This window comes from Cavia porcellus, unplaced genomic scaffold (assembly GCF_034190915.1).
Source record: "Cavia porcellus strain 051 isolate PalLab524CR breed Dunkin Hartley unplaced genomic scaffold, mCavPor4.1 scaffold_5, whole genome shotgun sequence".
In the NCBI taxonomy this organism is placed as follows: Eukaryota; Metazoa; Chordata; class Mammalia; order Rodentia; family Caviidae; genus Cavia; species Cavia porcellus.
The window spans coordinates 29591318-29613016 of NW_026947488.1; the positions used below are offsets into that span (position 1 = coordinate 29591318).

Genomic DNA, 21699 nt, shown 5'->3' on the forward strand with positions numbered 1-21699 from the left:
AAATCAAACAACGCTCTTCTGAAAAACCTATGGGAAAATGAAGGAATCACAGGGGAAATCAGAGTATTTTGAGCCAAATGATAATGAGAAACACAATGTACCAAAATTCATGAGATACATTTAAAGCAGTGGTTAGAGAGCAATTTAGCTTTAAATGCTTGTCTTAGAAAAGAAGCAAAGTCTCAAATAAATGATCTATGTCCCTGTCTTTTCTTTCTTTGTCTCTTTGAGACAGGGTTACACTATGTAATTCAGGCTGAACTTGAACTCACTTTGTGACCCAGTCGGGCCTTGGATTGCCATATTTCTGCCTCAGCCTCCCGAGTGTTGGGATTACAGGTGTGTATCACATGCTTGGCCTTGTGTCTATCTTAAGTAGCTAGAAAAAAAAGAACAAAATACCTCTCAAAATAATATGGTGGAAAGGATATGGTGAATTTATGGGTTCTGATAAGAATAGGAAGCTAGGTTGCACTGACTAAAAAAAGCAAATGATAGCCAGTACACACAGGATTGAACACAGGTTGTGTGCTGCCCACCGATGTCTGTTTTGAGCCGGCACGTGGCTGTTTAGAAGAAAACACATTTCCTAGACTCAGAAAGCCAGTGGTGTAGACAGAGGTAATCTATGAGTTTCCAGAAAGGCTGACCCTTTGTTGCTCCTTCCGCTTCCTGCTGGCTGAACTGTGGATTTGATGGCTGCAGCCGGAGCAGCAGGTTGTATTAAAGGCTGTGGGACTCAGTGTAGAAGGAGCTGGGACCCAGCCCTGCAGAATGTCCTGCCCGCCCTGGACTGCCCGCCTCTGCATTTCTGCAGAAATATGCTTCTGTCTTGTTCCTATCATTGCTATTTTGGGTTTCATTCTTTGCAAATGAGTTAAATTCTAATGAATATGACTGTAACTACATTTTGGAGAAAAGAAGCAAACAACCAACAGACGAGCGACTTTTGACGTGAACACAGGAAACGACAAGATAACTTGCTTAAACACTGAAACAAATTATTTTACCTAACAAAAGCCCAGAGGCAGCTTGGCCTCCGGGTTGGTTAGGTCAGTGGCTTGACTCCCCTGTCCGGGGCTCAGCTACTGCTGTCCTGTACTTTGCCATCCTGTGATCAGATGCTGTCCGAACTGCAAGAAGGTGGCTGCAGTTCCAGGCACCACACCTGTACCTTCCGGTCACCGCTGAAGGAAGAGGACCGTGCCTTCCAGCTGCCGCCTTTTGTTTTTAATTGTCAACCATTTTTTAAGAGCAAAGAAGCTTGTCTTAGAATCCTCCAGCCAATCTTCCTTCACACTTCTTTGGCCAGAGCTGGCTTGTGGGTTCCTCGTTCAAATCAGTCTCTGGCTTAAAGCAGTCAGGGTTTATTCTTGATTCCCCAGACAAGAGAACAACAAAATTGTAGTTCTGATAATTTGGTAGAAATGAAAATAAAGAAAGAAAAAAGAAAAGAAAAACTCTGCTACAGCGTATAGGGAGGTGGGTTGAAAACATCCAGAAGGATAAACCCCGAAGTGCTTGGGGTGGGTGTGGCCGGGAGTGGAGCAGGATGGGGTGGGGGCCAGGGTGGGATGCGGCAGCGGTGAACACTGCGGGTGCCCATACGCTGACCCTCACCCTGGGCCCTGCTCATAGCAGCATCCAGCTTGGGGCACGGAAGGGCTGAATCATAACCGGCATAACCAAGGCGGGAGGGGCAGTACTCTGTGCTAACAGCTGCGTTTTCAGTGGCCCTTGTAGCTAGAAGGGAAATTTATTAGCAAATGATTTCCACCTTGACAAACACCGTCTGATGTTTCCCTTTTCTTCTTTGCTTGGGAGACAGTCTAAGAATGTGGCAGTCATTCCAGCCACGAAGAAAATGCCTGGAGAATGCTGGAGATGCAGACCCAAAGTCCTGACACGGGAGGGGTGATGAACCAACCCTAAATTGCCTACCTCTAGACATCTTGTTAGAGAATGTTCTTATAAGGACTCCTATCATGTGAAGCTTCACAGATAAGTACGTTATATATATTCTTTTACCGTGTATTTGCTCTTGTTTTGACTTATTTGTATAATGGGAATATATTACTACAAGTCCAAGTTCAATTTAAAAAATATGCTACCTGGCATTGGGCATCCTTGGAGTCCCAAATGTCTGGAAGAGGCACTCCTTTTAGAAAGAGGGCCAGAGAATAGCTGAAGAAAGGAACAAGCTGTTCTTTATAATTATGCGCTAACTATGTGGTGCGAGGGGCAGTCTTGAAGACCGGGGACTGACGAAGAATGCATTTCTCTATCACTCTTTGGATGTGGGCCAGAAGTTATAAAATGTCAACCTCTGGTCAGAATTTGGATATGTTTTGCGGGTGGCTGGTGGATATACCATCCCACAGTTTTAAAAATTGGAATTAGTGCCCAGGCAGGGTGGTGCATGCTTATAATTTCAGCACTTTTGGAGGCTGAGGCAGGCGATCACAAATTCAAGTCCTGTTTAGGCAACTTAGTGAGGTCCTGTCCCAAAATAAAACATGAAAATGGGCGAGAGATGTAGCTCAGTGTGAAGATATTAGGTTCCATCCCCAGTGCTGCTGTGGGCTATGAGAGGAATTAGCAAGAATTATTTAAGAACTGAGCCATATGTGGTGGTGCATGCTTGTAATCCCAGCGCGTGGGAGGCTGAGGCAGGAGGATTCCTACAAGGGCACCCTTGAGGTCAGCCTCACCCACATAATGAGTCCCAATTCAGGAAGACTTTATCCCAAAAGAAAAAAAATTCACAGAAAAATTTGGCTATCTTTTTTTTTCTTTTTTCTTTTTGTCTTTTTGAGACAAGAGTCTCACTATGCAGTTCAGGCTGGCCTTGAGCTCACCTTGTAGCCACGATCCTCCTGCCTCAGCCTCCCGAGTGCTTGGATTATAGGCCTGTACCGCCATGCTTGGCTCTGGCTATCATTTTTTAAAAAGGAAAACTGAGTGAACTATGTGGCAGTACTGCGTTCACACTTAACAGTGGTGACAGGCGGCTTAGTTTTCTTTTCCCTTTGGGAAAGGCAGCTACTTCAGTTCTCCATAAATCTTAATGCCTCCTAACACGTCCTTTACCCAGCCTCCAGGATACTTCACTGTTGCATATCACCTGTCTGATTCTATGAGCATTGAGCTAGTGATTTCTAGTTTTGGCTTCAGAATAAATTTGTGTGTGTGCGTGTGCACGTGTGTAAGGTTCAACAGTTGTTACATGAAAAGGCATTCATCATCATTCAGTGAGGGGGCAGGTCTTGAAGAGGATTGGACTTGGGGAGGTCACACTCACTCTGGACGGCAGGGAAGACTGAAGAGCTAAGAGCAGAGGGCCCCCTTCACTGTCCTGCTGGGGTGCCGGGGTGTTAACCACCCCAGGAACTGACGCTCCTGAAGTCACATTGCTGGGGAGGGCGCTAATTCTGACGCAAAGCCTGTATCTGTGAGCAGGGAGTAGGGTTTCCCGCAGGCAGAGATTTGTGCAGTAGAGGTTTGAAGAAGCTGGTGTACCTGGAGAACAGCACGGGCTAGAGGAAGGAGGCAAGATCAGACTCTGGGGACAGTGTCCCAGCACTCTGCCATCAGGCTGCAGGGAGACTCTTTAATTAGGCCCTTCTCTAGGTAGTCATTAGAGCGAGATGGGGGAGGGGCAAGGACGGAAACCCAGTCCCTAGCTTCCTGCATCCCCTTCTTTATCCAACTCCGGCAGGCAGGAAAACAGCTCCCTCAAAAGACCAGATCCTTGGACAGTTTTGACAGTCTTTCTCATGTAGCTCTCCTAGGAGTATTTTGTTTATTTCTTTCTTTGGTGCTGGTGATCAAACTCATAACCTAGCGCTTGGCAGGCAGGCACTTAGGCCACTGAGCTAAATCCCCAGCTCCTTCTTGGACAGTTTTGAGTGGGTTATGGAACTGTATGTTACGTTACATGGCAAAGGGCAGTTAGGTTACAGATGGAAAGAAGGTTGCTAGTCAGCTGACGCTGAAGCAGAAAGATGATTCTGGATTGTCTAGGTGGGCCCAGGGCAGTCACAGGGTAGAAGAGAGAAGCAGAAGAGGAGAACCCGGGAGATGGTGGACAGGGACGGACTAGGCCAGGTGTTACTCACTTTACAGGTAGAAGGAGGAGCCTTGACTCAAGGACAGCAGTTGACACCTGGAAACGGAAAAGGCCAGGGAGACAGGTTCTCTCCTGGAGCCTCTGGAAAGGAATGCAGACCTGCTCACACCCTGAAGTTAGTCTCAGCAGGTCTTGGACTGCCATCCCAGAGAACTATAAATTAACATATTTGTGTTCTTTTAAGTCACCAAAGGTTTTTAAGTTCTTTTAAGTCACCAAAGGTAATTTGTTATAGGAGCAAGGGGAACAAATAGTCTTAAGCCAACAGAGGGGCCACATACAGTTGAGATCTAGCTCACTGCCTGTATCTAGCTCATGACCGGTAAGGTGCTTTCAGAGGACTTCAGTCTCGACTACTCAGTCACCCCAGCCTGAGATTCTTAGCTGAGACCTTGGAGACAAGCTGGACTCACTCCGCTCCCAATTTCCTGACTTATATAAGTCTGTAAGAAATGATTGTTTTTATGCCACTGAGCTTTGGGGTTGTTTATTATACAGTATGGTAACTAGAACAGTGATCTAACGTACAGTCTCCTCCATATTTTGTTGTAGTTTTTTTTCTTGGATAGCTTTTGCTTACTAATGCACCATGTTGGATGATCAGGGATCAATTCTGATTAATCTAAGCCAATAACTGGCTTGAAGATAATCATGTGATCCAGTTCTGACCAGTGAGCAAAAAGCAAAGAAGCAAAAATTGATGGAGGATTCTGAGACAGATAGATAGAGAGGGAGAGAGAGAGAGAGAGAGAGAGAGAGAGAGAGAGAGAGAGAGAGACACCTTGGTGATGAAAGGGAGAAGCTCAGGAAGAAGGGGGTCTTCTTGCTTCCACTAGACCTTGTCATGATTGCATTTGATACATGGAGCTGGTCCATATTTGGACCCTAAAGATAGTTGGCCCAGGGCAAACTGAAATTCAGAAGATGACAGAGTGGATAGATGAAGAGAGAAACTTACACGTGTGCTCAAAGAGGCATATATAATGTTCACATCAGTACTGTATATAATAGCAAAAAAAAAAAAGCCTAACGGGAAAAAAAGATAACTAATTCTATATTTATACAATGGAATACTGTACAGTGATAAAAAATAAAATATGAATATGGATAGCAATAAAATAAACCTTATAATGTTGAATTTGAAAACTAAGGTTGAATAATACGTAGAATATACTTGAGTAAAGCTTAACCACAAGCAACATTATGCTTCAGAGAGTACATATGTAGGAAAAAGAATAAAGGAACGCATAGAATTGCATGGATAGGTATAATTTATGGAATACATGCCGTGTGCAAAGCATCATGCTAATAAATGACACTGTGGTTGAATTTTTACACTAGTATATAGAGAGGAAGAGTAGGGTTATTAATGTCCTCACTGTCCAGATGAGAAAATTGAGGCCTAGAAAAGTATGCTATTTAGGTGGCATATTCCTAAATATTATAGTACATTCCTAAAAATGTACCCGGTGTCCAGATATACACAGGGCATTCCCAAATATTCAAAGACTTTTTTTTTCTTTAATCAGTACCAGGGATTGATTGAACTCATGACTGCCTGCTTCCAAGGCAGGTGCTTATGCCGCTGAGCTAAATCCCCAGCCCCTATGCAAAGACTTTTAATCTTTGGGATAGGAACTGTCACTTCCAATATCAAGGAGAAAAAGAAACTGAATGGCGTTGTAGGTCTCACAGAAACCAAATGCCTGAGATGGGATCGAACGTGGGTGTTTTATAGTTCCAAAGCTCGTGCTTTTCCACTAACATCTTGTCACATTCATGAAGCTTGGGAACGTAAACACACACACACACACACACACACACCCTAGCCTTGAACCTGAACCAGATGGAACTGGGGGAAACTGCACCCACTGCTGAACTCAAAGCTCCCACCCTGTCATTAGTATTTTTAACTGAACCCTGAACTGAAGAAGGGAACAGTGCTTGAACTGAAACCGAACTTGTATATTTTCTCAAGCTGCTGAACTAAAATATTCAAATATTCTTGAGACAAAGACAATCACATGGCGAATTCTATCTTAGTCTCGCCGCTCTGTATATTTTGATTTGTCTAAGGCCACATGCCTATGACAGAACCGAGAGACTCTTAATCTCTCTAAAGCAGTGGTAGGAGAGTTTTCTTACCCCTCCTCTTCCCTTCCAGTCCCTTCCCCGCAGGGGCTTGGAAGTCCCCGTGTCTGCCAGCTGTGACCTCTGTGCTCTGCGCCTGGTTTCGCAGCACGCATCCCAGTTGCTGTTTGCAGAACAAAGGAAGGAGTGAGCCGGACCCTGTGAGAGGTATATTTCCTGCCACCCAACGACAAGGGTCTCCAGCTTGAAACTGATTCCTTGGGGGTCTCTAGGCAGAAGCTTCGAGCTCCTGGCTGAGCAATCAAACCTTTCCATTGAGGACAACGATCCTCAGTACTGTGAGCTGCCGGCTGGGGAAGCTCAGAAGCCAGGTGGCCTTCATCTCATCAGATAGGCCAGCAGTTTGTGACCCTCCCTCATTGCAGGAGGGGGGACTCCGTGGAGACTTGGGGGCCTCTGGGGAGATATTCATCTTTCCAGAGCTTTATCATTTTTTCCATAACACTCTCCTCCCTTTAAGGTGGAAAGTCCCAGCTGTGGCCAAGCACTCTTAACGTGCTGTCTGTGTGTGTGTGTGTGTGTGTGTATTAGGAATTGAACTCACAGCTTTTGCACTGAGCTACATTTCCAGGCCTTTTAAAAAAGTGTTTTATTTGAAGCAGTATCTTACTAAGTCACCAAGTTGCCCAGGCTGGTCTTGGATTTGTGATCCTTCTGCCTCAACCTCATGGAGTTCTGGGATTGCAGGTGTGCACCACGGTGGACCCAGCCTCTCTTAATGTACTTTTGTTCTGTGCTCTGTCCCCAGTCCTGCCAGGAGGGCACCGGGCAAAGACTCCTCTCCTTTCATGCTGCTCTGTCAGGGCCTGCTGCACCAATAAATGGTACAGTATAGGTGAACCTTTAACACCATAGGGCCAGACATCCTTGTGTGAATTCTGGCCCCATCGCTTGCTCCCTGTGCAACCTTGGCAGGAAACTAAACCTTTCTGTGTCACTGTTTCTCCATCTGAGAACTGGCCTGGGATCATATGCCAGTTTTGACGATTTAGCAAATTAATTCCTAATAGCACTTCACACATAGTAAAAGTTATATAACCGCCTGCTGTTATTATTACGTGACCTTGGGTTTGTACAGCGCATCTCCTTTTTATTCTTTAGCCTCTCCAGTCCTGCAGTTAAGACAGTAGTTTCTGCTTGCCTCATGACAACACATCTGATTTGAACAGACTAACCTTTCTTGCTGTGTGCAATTTCTCAGGTCCTCAATTCAGTGTGCTTGCTCACCTATTAAGTGATATTAAGTAGATGATTAGGACAGGAAGTGAAAAAACGCATACCTGGCCTGTAGTATGGAGCTCAATGCTGACACATAGAAAAGTTAAAACAGCTACTTTCATTTATTTGTTTTTATGGACGAGAAAAAACTTTTAAACTCTGATGGGCTGTGACCCTGGGAAAGGTAATGCAGTTTTCTCACAAGCTTTCCCAGCCATACCTTCTAACTCACTCAACAGGTAGTTACCGAGCACCTGTGCGTGCAGCTAGGGACAGTGCAGCACTTAGGAGCTTCCCGTCCTGTGGGGGAGACGGACGGTAAACATGTGTCTACATGAACATAGAATAGACGTTCAGATTCAACCCCTTTACTATGCAGCTGGGGAAACTGAGGCTCAGGAGGGATTTTCTTATGGTCCTCTAGTGTCATCGCTGAACAGAGGCTCTCAAGCAAGTCCTCACAGCCTTGGAATGAATGCCTCACCCTTAAGAAACGCCCGTCCCCCACAGTCTTAGGACCTGATGGCAGCAGCCGATCTCTCCTGAATCTTCTCGGACGCCAGAGCTGTGCTGAGCACTTTATACGGCTTAAGCCATTTCATCCTTACTTCAACTCTGGGGGAAGGAATTATCAGGAATCCTATTTTACATGTGGGGAAACTGAGGCACTGGGAGGGCAGCAAGGATTGAACACAGCTGCTGGGCCACGCCCCTGCCCTCCAGCTGGGCTCAGTTATTTCTTCCACATCCTGAGTGGCCTGGGGGTAAGGCCTCTTCCTCTCTGGCCTTAGTTTTCCCATCTGAGGGGGACTAGATTGGGTTATCTTCAGCGGCTTCGCTGACCATCCTGATTTTTAGCCCGTATCATTTGGAAATTACTTTATTCACTTATTTATTGTCTAGTCTGCTTTCCCCACCAGGCTGTGGCGAGCTCCGGGGAAGTTGTCCTCCGCTCTTCCCCACACTTCTCAGAGCCTGGCACTGTACCTGGCACTGAGTAGACCCTCAGTAAATACTTGAGGATGAAGAAAGGGGTGACTGTGACCGCCTTCGTTTCTAAAGCCGACTCTGGCCCTTCATCCGGCCTGCATTTTTCCGGGTTTGATATCATTTTTTCCACTCTCCGGTCTGCTGCCGGCTGCCTCTGCCAACTTTCCACAGCTAGAGCCCTCCCCCACTCCGGGACCGCAGCAGCCGGCGACAGCTTGGGGTGGGGGAAACCCTGCTCCCTTCTCTTTCTTGGGCTGGTGTTGAGGTGGGGGCGTAGGTGCTATCTACACCCGCTGGCAAGCCCTGAGGGAGCGGGTCGGAGGGAAGGGGTGTGGCTCGCTGGCTGGCTCTCCTTGGGGGCGGGGCAGCTGGGACTTTGGGGTGCCTGTTCGGGACTCAGGCCACTGCAGGCAGGAATCGGGTTGGGGGCAGGGGTGTCAGGCATCAGAAACACGATGGTTCAAACATCTGCATGTTGTTCTCTTCTCAAAGCAGTGACACCCGGCCCTCTCCCGGCTGGAAACTCCTGACCTACGCCCAGCCCTGTGCCAGCCAGGCTGGACACCTCACTATCTTTTCCCTCCTCACAGCCAGCAGGAGGTCCCAGGGTCACCCTCACTAGCTGAATGACTTTGGAGTGTATGCTCACTTCCCCCAATTGGGTTTCAGTTTTCACATTTGGAAAATGAGTGGATTGGACTAAATCGGGGTCTATGCTGGGGGATTAATGGATAGGGTTTCATGGAATTCATGGCTCATTAGCCCTTAAGTTAAATTGTATTTGAAAGTTTGTCCTCCTCAAATGCTATAGGGATTTACTACATTCTTTTTTTTTTTTTTAATTCTCCTTTTTTAAATTTTGGTTTGTTTTTTGTGTTTTACTTTTGACACAGGGTCTATGTAGTGTAGGCTGGCCTGGAACTCACAGTGATCCTCCTGTCTCAGTCTCTCTCCTGAGTGCTGGGATTAGAGGCCTGGCTGCCCTTTATTTTTTTCTTCCTTCCTTCTTTCCTCTTTTTCTTGTTCTTTTTTTAAATTTTTTTTCATAGTTGTGGATGGAGCTTGGGCTTCATACATGTTAGTTAAGTGCTCTATTGCTTAATGAATTAGAGGTAGGGTCTTGCTAAGTTGTACAGGCAAGCCTCAGACTCCCAAGTACCCTGTTAGCTTCCTGAAGACTACACTGTGGATAAGTTGGGCATAGATGCTAGTGGAAGAAGTCTGGCACACATTCTCCTCCCAGGTGAAGATTAATTCATCGTCATGACAGCTTGGGACAGAACTCCCACATATGCTAGCTATTATATTACCAGGATGAGAGCTAAGATTGCTTCTGAACAATATTTTTTGAATCTATATTCCAGAAAATGAATTAAAGAGAAAATAGTGGGTCACACTGAGCTGTGATTAGTAGTGATCCTGAATGTGTCTCAAAGACAGATATTACACCCAATGGATGGGAGAGGGCCTAAGGGCACAACTAGCCTGTGATTTTATTGATTTGCCTGGATACATGGCCAGGAAGGTAAACCAGTCCACAGCACTGTAATGGGAAGCCAGGAGGATGAAATGTCTGGAGAGCCCAACGAGGAATCTGGGCATTCAGACTGGACATCCTGCTGGATTAGTTTATTGTGGGGGTTTCTGAGAGTAGGTGAGTGTTGGGAGCCGTGGCACTGTCAAGTCATCAGACGCGGTGATTGCGAGGCCTGTGGGAAAGTACAAAAGCCTGGGCTAGATTACCCCTCTCATCGAGCCCGCCTGTGTGGCACCTGTTTCTTATCACCCCACTAAGTTCCCGCCTCACAGGGTAGTCTGCCTAGCTATTAATCCTATATATAGCCAGTGCCTCCACCCCCGAGAGAGAGAGAGAGAGAGAGAGAGAGACTGAAGCACAAAAGGAGCCGCGGGGAGCGGACCGGTAGAGGCTTCGAGAGAGACTGAAGCACGGAAGGAGCCGCGGGGAGCGGACCGGTAGAGGCTTCGGGGCAGACTGAAGCACGGAAGGAGCCGCGGAGAGCGGACCGGTAGAGGCTTCGGGGCAGGCTGTACGGAGAAGGAAAATAAAAGAAAAGCCTGACCACCGCCAGACCTTGTCGTGTGTCTTTCCTGCCGGCCGGGAGCGGACACCGACATTTGGAGGCCCGCCCGGGGATTGATCAACCCCGAGACGCGGTGGTGGACTGCATTCTCCTACACAGTGCTGCAGCTGCAGGACAGGTGAGTAGAGGATAAGCCTGGGCCCTGGGTGGCGCGCACCTACAGGGTTTGTAGACTCCTCTCAACCTCACGCGTAAGTGGCGGGTTTCTTGGGCCTCACGCGGTGAGTATGAAACATAACACCAGAACTTAAGGTAATAAAAGAGTGTAAAACATAAACATAGAAGTAAAAATAACAGAAGATATATTAAAAATGGGAAACATGCCAAGTAAAGATACACAGCCTTGGTGTTGGTCCTTCGGAGACTCCTAAAGTCCAAGGACCTCAAGGTGGGGCGTAAGACTTTAGAAAATTTCCTTGCAGAGATTGACAGCTTTGCTCCCTGGTTTCTGCCTACAGGGCATGTAAACCTGCCCTCCTGGGAAAAGTTGGGCAGAGACCTTTCCCTAGCAGAGCGGGAGGGTAGAGCTTCAGTCTCTGCTCGTCCATTGTGGGAAATGATACACACGTGCCTAAAGAGTGAGGGTAGTTACGGGGGGAGCTCTCAAGAACTTGTAGAAGTACGCGAGGTGTTTGAACAGGCACAGTCAGGAAGCTCCCGAGAAGGGTCCGTCAAGGAGGGCAGAGATACAAAAGAGGAAGCCGAGGCGCGGTTTGTGTCTTTCCGCAGGAATCGGGACGAGAACCAGTGTGGGTCCCAGAGAGGTTGACGCGACAAGTCCCTCGACTGAAGATCAGGCCTGTTCCACCAGAGGCCAACCGCAGACCCAACAACAAGATGAGCCCTAAAAGAACTGCAGGACAATCCCTTTTTGGGGGCCTGGAACGGCTTGCTCCCCTATGTGCTACCCTTGTATACGCATGGCTCGCTCGCATGGCCTACGACCGCGTTTAAAAGTGACAGGCTTCCCACATTCTCCTCCCTAGACAACAACATGTAGCAGGGTGGGTGAGTCAATGACGGGTAAGAGCGTGCCTCCCCAGCACGACTCAACCTAAGCCAGGCCCTACCCCGTTCCGCTCGAAAGCCGCTGGATTGTTAGATAAATTTCTCTCCGAGGGGATTCGTGGAGAGAAATGAGTGCATGCCTATGTGCAACCAGGTTCCGTCCGGTTCATTCCTGGCCCTAGAAAAAAGGACGAGGGCCTCAGGGCCTTGGTGGACCCTGGGACGGCCGACCAGGGTCTACGCTAAGGGCCTACGGTGGGCCTCAGTTCGGGGCATAGGCCTCTGCACTCTATCCAGGACGGGCTGCGATGCGCGTAGCCATCATTTAAAATAAAATAGGGGGAGATGTTGGGAGCCGTGGCACTGTCAAGTCATCAGACGCGGTGATTGCGAGGCCTGTGGGAAAGTACAAAAGCCTGGGCTAGATTACCCCTCTCATCGAGCCCGCCTGTGTGGCACCTGTTTCTTATCACCCCACTAAGTTCCCGCCTCACAGGGTAGTCTGCCTAGCTATTAATCCTATATATAGCCAGTGCCTCCACCCCCGAGAGAGAGAGAGAGAGAGAGAGAGAGACTGAAGCACAAAAGGAGCCGCGGGGAGCGGACCGGTAGAGGCTTCGAGAGAGACTGAAGCACGGAAGGAGCCGCGGGGAGCGGACCGGTAGAGGCTTCGGGGCAGACTGAAGCACGGAAGGAGCCGCGGAGAGCGGACCGGTAGAGGCTTCGGGGCAGACTGTATAAGGAGAGAATAAAGAAAAGCCTGACCACCGCCAGACCTTGTCGTGTGTCTTTCCTGCCGGCCGGGAGCGGACATCGACAGGTGAGATCTTGGAGACAAGATAGATTCTTATAAAAAGGCACCCACCACATTATAAACACCCTACTTGCATCCGTCTTGAGGCTTTGGCCCATGGTCTGTCCACTACTTCCCAGGCCGAGTGGTCCTCGAAGCTCTGGCTAATGCTCAGATCATCAAGACAGCCGGCAGGTAAAGCCCAAGGCGTGGATTACAGGCCACGCGGCTCTTGCTCCTCGGTAGCTTCGGCAAAGCTCGGACAGCATCCTAATGTCCCACTACCTCCAGAAAGGCAGGCGGCTTTAGAGCACGGCCAGGTTGTGGCACGATTTGGAGCGGGCTTTGAGTGCCCGGCGGCGGGCGCTGCGGGCCGTCAGGCGAGCCAGGAAGCGACGAGCGCGCTGGCCGAGGCTGGCCCGCCGTCGCGGGGCTGAGGGCTCCTCAGCCGCCCTGTCCCGGCGGCGCAGGCGTAGCTGGCGCACCACGCCCTCGAAGAGCTCCGCCACGTTGTGTTGCAGGGTGGCGGACGTCTCGATGAATTTGCAGTCGAACACCACGGCGCAGGCGCGGCCCTCTGGGAGGCGTGGCCAGTGGGCGGGGCGGGGCCATAACCAGAAAGCCAGGGAAGATAGAAAGAGGCAAGTTTGGTCTCTATTGCAAATAATTTCCCTGATCCCTTAGCGGTGCAGGTGTCAGTGAAATCAGAGATAAATCACAGTGGGCATGGGGAGTTAGTTTCACACGCTAGTGACTAGTGCCATTGACTGGGATGTCTGGAAAATCGGACAAAGGACTAACCAGTTTGAAAGCCAGAGTCCTGGAATTCCCTGGAGGGGTTTGCTAAAATACAAATTCTTGGGCCTACCTTCAGGAATTCAGATTCCTTAGATTTGGGATGAGGTCTTGGAACCTGTGTTTTAACAAAATCTAAGGATTCTGTGGCAGCTTTTCCGGATGTGTGTCCTCAGGGCATCTGGCTTTCTCATCCCCAGGATGCCAGCGGGCAGGGCCCGAGACCTTGAGAACCTGGCTTTTCCTGTCGGGTCTCAGCTTCCATATTTTGTAGATTTACTTCACAAGTAGGGCCATTTTAAGGTCTTTATTGGCCCCACAAGAAACATGAAATATTAAAATATTCCCCATCCCAATGTAAATATTCATATATAGCTTAAAAAGTTTTGGTTCACAATTGCTAGCTGCCACAGTATTTTTTTTTTTTTTTTGACAAAGGTTTATGAAATTTGAATTTCTCATTTTATGTTGGAGCCACTAACGGTCTTTTAAAATTCTTAAGTGCAAGTACTTGAAAAGCTGGTAGGCACTGGGGCTATCATGTCTGGTAGATAAAGTGTCTCTGGCTAAGGGCATGTGGAGCCATGGGGGTATTTTTAAGCAGAGAAAAGACAAGGTCAGCTCTGGCTCAGGAAAACTGCAGCTGGTGAGGAGGGCAGATTGAGTGAGGCCAGAGAAGCACAGGGGCCGACCCAGGACAAAATGGAGATCCCAGGACGGGGCAAAAGCTGTTGATCAGGAGGCAGGAGGTGTGGGCCTAAGGGAGGTGGGCTTGCTTGGACGCGACTGCTGTGGGGGACGTGCGGTTCTTAGCTGGCAGGCTCAGCCAATGGGCTGTGGGATGGCAATGGGTGGCTGTGTCTGGAGATAGAGCAGTGGGGCTTGCGGTGGGGTTGAGAGCTCACCTTCTACCGAGACTTCACGGCAGCGGGCCAGGTCTGCCTTGTTGCCGACGAGGATGATGGGCACGTGGTCTGCGCGGTGCGCGCGCCGCAGCTGGATGCGGAGCTCCGAGGCGCTCTCGAAGCTGCCGCGGTCTGCGATGGAGTACACGATGACGTAGGCGCTGCCCATCTGCAGGCAGGCCTCCCGGCTCCAGCTCTCGTCCTGCGGGGGAGAGAGCCCGGCCATCTCCTTAGCCGGTGCCTAGGCCCTGGCTGGGAAGGAGGCTGGCCTGGTTTAACGGGTGGAACAGGTTTGAGGGTATACCTCGGACAGGTTTGGGGGAACAAATACTGTCATAGTTTTCTGAGTCACTTTGAAAAATCACCCATCCTCTCGGAGCCTCAGTTTCTCTGCTTGAAAAACTGAGCGGACATTCCCTTACTTCATGGTTTCATTCCCTGATTATTTCTGTAGGCTGGCACTGGTGGCAAAGATTTCTGTGGTTCCCCTACTTGGTAAGGAGGGTTTTGGCTTTGTCTGTTCAGCTCTTTTGCCTGGTTTTTAAGGACAATTTGGCTTTGCTGTACAGTTTATTAGGAACGTCTGCAACGTCTGAAAAGGAGGAGAGAGAAGCGTCGACAGAAAGACTGTCTTTAGGTAGGGGCTTTGTCAGGACAGTTTTGAAGAGAGAGGTGAAGGAACAGTTGTGGAGTGTATAAGAGGGGATCAAAATATACAGCGAATGTTAAATAAAAAATTACCATAGTAAAAGTGTCATAGTGTCATTAATCTCCCTCTTAATCCACCATTCTTGTCACTTTCTGAAGCAGTTCTGGAGGACTTCTTTTGTGAGTATCTTTATGAGATGTGATTAAAAATATGGGGAATACTGCTGCCAAATGTCATCCAACAGGAAAGAAGGCTTGTGGAAACATAAGATGTCTGAGGAGCTCATCCACCTTATCCATTGGACCTGGCATTGTACGACTTCTGGCTTCTCACCAGAGTCAAAATGACCATGAAGAATGAAAGTCTGGAGTGGAGTCAGGGTCCTGGGCAGCTGTGACAGGGCAAATAATGATACTCCTTTAAGGAGACTATCAGAGCTGCCTCAGAAAGTGGTAAGACTGTGGGCTAAGTGTGTTCAGAGTATTTTGAGAGGCCTACTGGCAATGTACTGCAATATGTAAAAATGTAACTTAACGTTTCTCTGATCACATCTTGTAAGTTCAAAAGGGATGGGAGTAGCAAGGGACAGGTTGTGCGGTGGAGATTGAGAAGTGGTGTTTGACCAGGGAAAGGAAAGAATTGGCTTGATCTTGATACTTCCTTTTGGTTGGTGGTCATTTGTCAAGGATGGCAAGAAGCTCTCGGTCTGAAAAAGAGGCTGTGGGAATGCAGGGTAATAACCCACTGCAGTCAGCACCATGAGAAGAGGCATCTATCGGTAAACGAAAGGGCCATGGGGTCGGGGGAGGTGGGGCAGTCAGAAAACTCAACGTGGCAGCGTGTGGAAGGGCCTCCCAGGGGTCTGGTGAGGACTGTTTGAGAGGCTGAGCAGGCCAAGCAGGAGAGGAAATTCCAGATAAAGGGAGAGAATCAGGGCGAAGGCCTAGAATAGGAGAAGCTGAATGTAGTAGGAGCACTGACAGGAAGGGAGGAGGAAGCTAAAAATATTCCCTGATAACCAAATAGGATAGACAAATAGGAAAGTGTCAGAATATCATCAATATCATTGTGAAAGGAGTAAGTTCTCAGCGACTGTGTTGATTATTCTACAGGCTAAATAACCTTTGAGTACAGCCAGACAGATATGGGTTCTCTTGACATGGATGGGTTCCTTCCTCCTTTTGGGTCTCAATTTCCCCGTCTGTAGTATGAGAGAGGGTGGGTCTTGATCGTTCATTCACTAATTGTACAAATATGTATGGATAATTTGCTGGGTCCAGATCACAAAAACCAGTTGATGCATGGATTGGTAGATAAGAACCCATTAGTAGAATGACTAAAAATAAAAATTCTAGAGCCCCACTTTTAGATGATCTTATTCATTAAGTCTGGGATGATGCTTAAGAATTAGATTATTTTGTGGTACTGAGATTGCACCCAGAGCTTTCACACTGAACTACCTTCCCAGGTCTTTCTAATTTTAGAGACAAGATCTTGCTGAGTTGCCCAGGTTGAGCCTCAAACTTGTGATCCTTTTGGATCAGTCTTGAGTGCTGGGATTACAGGCATGCACCATGACAGGCTAAGAATTTGATATTTAATACTCTACAAGTGGCCCTGATGGCTGGTCAAGTTAGGGCACTACTGGATGAGCCCAAAGCCTGCATAGTTCAGTCAAATTCTGCATCTTGGACATAAGAGTACCATCACATGCATGGACAGGACAGATGCTTAGTCCAGTAAGGATGCTACTGTTGAGCCCTCTCCAGGAACGCCTTTCCACCAGGGAAACTGGTTCAGTTTCCTCACTTTACTGGTAGGAAAAGCAAAGGCCACAGGAGAGGAGAAAACATTCTTAGGACCACACAGTGGAGGTGCGCATAACTCCTAGTTCCTGCAGGTTGGTCCGGTACCTTTCCTCACTGGTCTACAGAGTGGAACTCCACTGGTCACTCTTCTTAACCACACTGAACTCTAGCCCACAGAATTCTCAACTGCATCCAAAAAGTGGGCCTTTCCTTGCCAGCCTTGGAACTCCATGAAGCTGGGGGCCATGTCTGTTGGGTTCCTTGCTGTGTCTCCACATCCTGGCCCATGGTGGATACCAAGCAAGTGTTTTTGAATGCATGTTTGAATGGCTGAATGGTGGGTGGATGGACAAGTGAAGAAGTGAAGCCTGAACCAAAGGTTCAGAATGTGATGCTCCTGAGGGGAAAGGTTCTGGGATTTTGTAGTTCTGGGTTTGAATCCTACTTTCTCTTTCAGAGTATGAGGCACATTATTTAACCTATTTGAGCTTCAATTTCTCACCAGTAGAATGGAAGTCAGAAGACTCACATTATAGTTGTTTTGACTAAATGTCATAATACATATTCAATGCTTATATATCTGGTGGAAGAGGGTCTCCTATCCATGTCAGCTGCTGTTATAAGAATCATCATCAGGCTGGGTATAGTGGTACACTCTTGTAACCCAAGCACATGGGAGGCTGAGGCAGGAGGATCACTGCAAGTTCGAGACCAGCCTGGGCTACAAAGTGAGCTCAAGGCCAGTCTGAACTGCATAGTGAGACCCTGTCTCAAAAATGACCCCCTCCAAAAGAATCATCATCAGGACCTGGATTTCTTTTGATATTTGTTAAAAGGAATTGGCTCCTTCCTCCTTCATTTTTTCTTTGATCCCATCTGTGGAGCTGCCCCCTATTCTTGTCAGGCATCCCATTGCTGTTTTATGACCTACCCCATGGGATGGACTCCCTGAGTGTTAGGGGAGGGGTCTACCCACAAAGAGATGGGATCCCAGGTGACTTTTGTAGCCTTCTCTTTGCTTAGGTATACTTCTTCAAAGTTCTGCAATAACCATTATTACTTGTGTAGCATTAGAAAAGAAAACCCAAATAATAAAAAATTATTTAAGAGACATGTCTTTTTGTGCTGTTCATTTCTTGCTCTGGATGCACTTTGGTTTCCTTTTTTACCAGTTACCAAGTTATAACTTAAGAATTGTCACATACTATTCTCTACTCCTGTGTCGCATTTTTTTCCATGCTTTGAACTGGGTTCACTTCTGTAGGATTGCATAAGAAATAAAAACAAACAAACAAACAAACAGCTGATGATAGGCTTAGTGGTAGAGTATATGCTTAGCATGCCAGAGGCCCTAGGTTTGCTGCTCTGCACTGAAAACAGACAACCACTATCATCATCATCATCATCATCATCATCAACAAAATTAGCTAATGAGGAAGGCAGGAACGACAGACTCATTTATCAGATGAGAAAATGGAAAGTCAGAGTGCATCAGTCAGTTGCACAAGCTCTGTGACTAGTGACAAGAAGAAAGGGGAATTTCTTTTTTTTTTTTTTTTGTCTTTTTCCTTTTTATTGGTACCAGGGATCGAACTCATGACTGCCTGCTTGCAAGGCAGGTGCTTATGCTGCTGAGCTAAATCCCCAGCCCCAGAAAGGGGAATTTCAACCATAGTCATTTCTGTGCTAAATCCTGGGTTCTTTCTTCGGTACTGTGGGTGGTGGGGTGAGGGGTGGGAGGTCTGTTGGTGGGGGTACACATCCTGGGATGGCTACTGGGAGGGGATCAGTGGGGTATGAAGTTCTTCTGTGTTAGGAAAGCTGTGGGCTATGGAGAGGGGCTGCTGAGGAGGGCCCCAGCCCTGATCCCTGCTGTGTGGCCCAGGAGGGGACAGGAGTCTGATATTTGGCTCAGCATCCCTCCCCACCAATCCTGTTTTCAAAGCCATACCAGTTTCTCAGCCTCCCAGGTGTCCATGACCACCAGTGTGGTGTCTTCTCCATCTACTGTGAGTGTCCTCTCATACACATCTGCAACACAATGCAAGAGGTGGCTGTCAGGGAGAAGGGCAGGCCCACAGAGTGCGTGGTCTCCTTAGCCTCCCTTTCTGGTGAGTTATCCCCACCCCAAACCTCGAGGTGCTCACTACATTCTTTGGTACCTGTCTCTCTGATAGGTTAATAAGTTCCATGAGGGGAACCCTGCTCCCTGCAGCATAGCACTTGGCACATGTTAGGTGCTGAGAAGATTGGTTTGGTTGATTAAATGAGTTGGGTAGTGGGGTTAAAGTCAGGCCGGGAAATCTCCCACTCCAACTGTGTTCTCTGGGATGTCTTCTCCTAACCTATGAGCTCGGTGTGTGATTCAGCAGGTCATGCTAGCCTCTCTGGGCCCCAGTATCCCCATCTGGAATGCCTGTAAGTATATATATCCACATTTTTCATAATAGCTCTCACCTATAGGTAGATCAAGGCTGGAGGAACTTGGCCTCATCGTCCCCAGTCTCTCTTTGCTTTTAACCATCCTCCTCCCCACTCACCCTGTGTCCTCTCAGCCAGTCCTTCAGGGGCAGGTCTGCATTTATTCTGTCCCTGTATCTCATCATCCTGGGTGCCTGGCCCTGTTAGCTCACTGCATTTCTTGGAACCAAAGCAATAAAGGGTCCCAAACTGGAGATATGGCAGCCTCCACTGTGGGGAGATGCTACAGGTCACGGTGGCTCTGATTGGCTATCTGTGGGACTGGGAGGGTCTGAGAGTCTGGGGAACCAGGCACTGGAGGTTTCTGAGTTTCAAAGAGTCCACCATTTCTTAATATTGGTAGTTTTTAGAGCTGCTCCCCTTATGATATGGAAATGAATCATGTGCTTTTCATTCATGAGAAATTGTCATATTTCTCACCCTAAGACATTTCCCTTCCCTGGACATGGTGCTACACAACTTTAAGTTAGTATAATCATCTAATGGTCTGTGTGATAAAGCCCTTTAGAGTTGCACAGTGCACGCATGACTTGTACAACTCAGGCCCTCGTGACAGGCCTTTTACTCCTTTGACCATATCCCAGCCCACCTCACCGGTACCCTACCTCCCAGCTGTTCATGGAGGTCCCGCTCCTGCTTCCCTGCAAAGAGGCTGGCCAGGCTGGTCTTCCCCACGCCAGGGTCTCCAAGCAGCACCACGCGGTAGAGGGCCTCCCAGGAGCCTTCAGAGTCGCTGGATTCGGAGGACCAGCTATCTGGGGCTGGTGAGGGTTTCCGGACAGGAGGGTTGAGGGAGGCTGATTGGCCCAGTGGGGGATGCTGGGATTGCATGGGAGGTGCAGTGCACAGGCGGGCGGGCTGGTGGCTTCGGGATGACAGGGGTAGCGGAGTGCTGGCTCTGCGGCGCAGTGGGGTTTTTGCTTCTTGCTGGGTATTTAGTGTCATCCTTTATGGGAAGGGGCTTCGGACTGATCCTCTCCTCTCCTTCCTTCCTTCCTTCCTTCCTTCCTTCCTTCCTCCCGGAAGATGGATTGGTAATGAGGCAATTGCTTTGAGCCCCTTCTTGTATAAACTAGGGAGCTGTTGAGAGCACTTCCTCTCTTGTTCAGTGGGAGGCACCACAGCTCCGTGGGGTGGGGATTTTCTGGCTTCAGGCCCAGGGTAAACCTGGGTCCAGCTGGAAGGGGTGAGCATAAGCTGTGAATTCATCCGGACATGCACGCCCATTTCTCACGCCTAAGGGTGACCCACCCTCAATGACACACAGACAGCCAGGGGGCAGCTCCAAGGGGGAGAGGTCCATGCGTGCACACACCCGGGTAGACACAGCCCTGCCCCTCGCATCCAGAGCGGGAGACTATCTGCCCCGCAGCGCAAATGCCCTCTTTCCCACCTCCTCTCTGGTCTCTTTCACTCGCTTTTTGGGTTGGGGGTGCAGGGGAGGGTTCAGGACTCCCAGTGGGGCGGTTACTTCCGCTGTCCAGTCCCACCGGGTCTCAGAAGGTGGCAGGACAGGTTAGCTTGGTGCCCCATTGATTGGGGGCTTGGGGTATCCCTCAGGCTGTAATTTGAGTGTCCTGGTGCCATGGGAACGGCGTGTCCAGCCCGCCCCCTGCGTGAAAAATTCAGGAGCGGCTGGCGATACGGCCTCCAGCTGTTGTTGGGGGGCGGGAGCTGCAGGCCAGCCGGGGCCCAGGTTTGGTGACAAGGAGGGACCTGGCCAGGGACCGGGAGGGGAGCCCACAGGGCCCGGGAACGCATATTCCATCCCTGGAGTCTGGGCCCGAACCTTCCCAGCCTGGGGTTCTAGGTGTAAATCTCTCGGGATCGGGAGAAAAGGGGCTTTCTCGCCCGAGGCCAGCTGGCCCTCGGCGCCCCAGGTCTGGGGACCCTCGTCCCCGAAGCGCCTCGTGACTGCCGGCCCCCGCGCGCCGCACCAGCCCGGTGCAGCGCCGGCGAACTCCGCTCTAACTTGAGCAAGTTGGCGGCGGGGTGCGCGCACTTTACCTTAGCGTGGGCAGGGTCCGGTCCCCGCCGCCTCAGCTGCTCTGGGCTCCGGGCAGTACCACCCGCTCCGGCGCGCAGCCCCTCAGCCCGGTCCCGCCCCACCGCGGGCCGGGGGAGGAGCGCGACCCGCCCCGTCCCGTCCCGCCCCGCCCCGTGGGGGCAGCCCCGGGGTCCCGCCCCGGCCCTGGGCAGTGCCGAGACTGTTCCGAGCTTAGAGCTCAGTGGACCCTGGACACGTCGCTCCAGCTCTCTTGACGTGAGAGTGTTGGGGTAGAGGACCAGAGCCCGGAGGATAGGGACTTTGGGCTCCTGGGTCTGGATTCCCCTCCGCGCCAGCGGGGGTCCACTCCAACAAGCGGGAAGGTCAAATTCAGCCCCGTGGAGAGGGGTCCAGGAATTCCTGCATTTCAGTGAAACAAGGGTCCCAAGAGGTCCTGAGGCATATAGCTCGCAGACCCCACTTTGTGAACCTGTTGTGGCTGGAGGATTAATTTTGGGAAGTGCTTTGGGAGAAGAGAGCAGGGGAAGCCTGCACCAAAGGGTTCTGCGTGTACAGCCTGTGGTTTTGGTGTCAGTCTTCCCTCATTCAGCTGAAGACTGGCTGAGCCTGACACTCCAGTCGCTCTGCCTTTCAGCCTCCAGACCAGAAGAGGAGGAGGAAAG

General features: G+C 49.4%; 1 protein-coding gene and 1 long non-coding RNA gene across 2 annotated transcripts; one reads left to right on the forward strand and one right to left on the reverse strand.

Moving 5' to 3' along the window:
• The first annotated feature begins 230 nt into the window (after positions 1-230).
• On the forward strand, positions 231-12371 carry LOC134476023 (uncharacterized). Its single transcript, XR_010047434.1, has 4 exons — positions 231-339; positions 1829-2005; positions 6294-6427; positions 7923-12371. It is a non-coding gene; the product is annotated as an uncharacterized LOC134476023 (long non-coding RNA).
• Rem1 (RRAD and GEM like GTPase 1) lies at positions 10033-21158 on the reverse strand. The gene is made up of 5 exons (XM_003476692.4): positions 21037-21158; positions 19635-20206; positions 18500-18579; positions 14092-14293; positions 10033-12968 (listed from the first exon to the last, which is right to left on the reverse strand). The coding sequence occupies exons 2-5, from the start codon at positions 19972-19974 to the stop codon at positions 12697-12699; spliced, it is 894 nt and encodes a 297-aa protein (XP_003476740.1). The 5' UTR covers positions 19975-20206; positions 21037-21158; the 3' UTR covers positions 10033-12696.
• Positions 21159-21699: the final 541 nt, after the last annotated feature.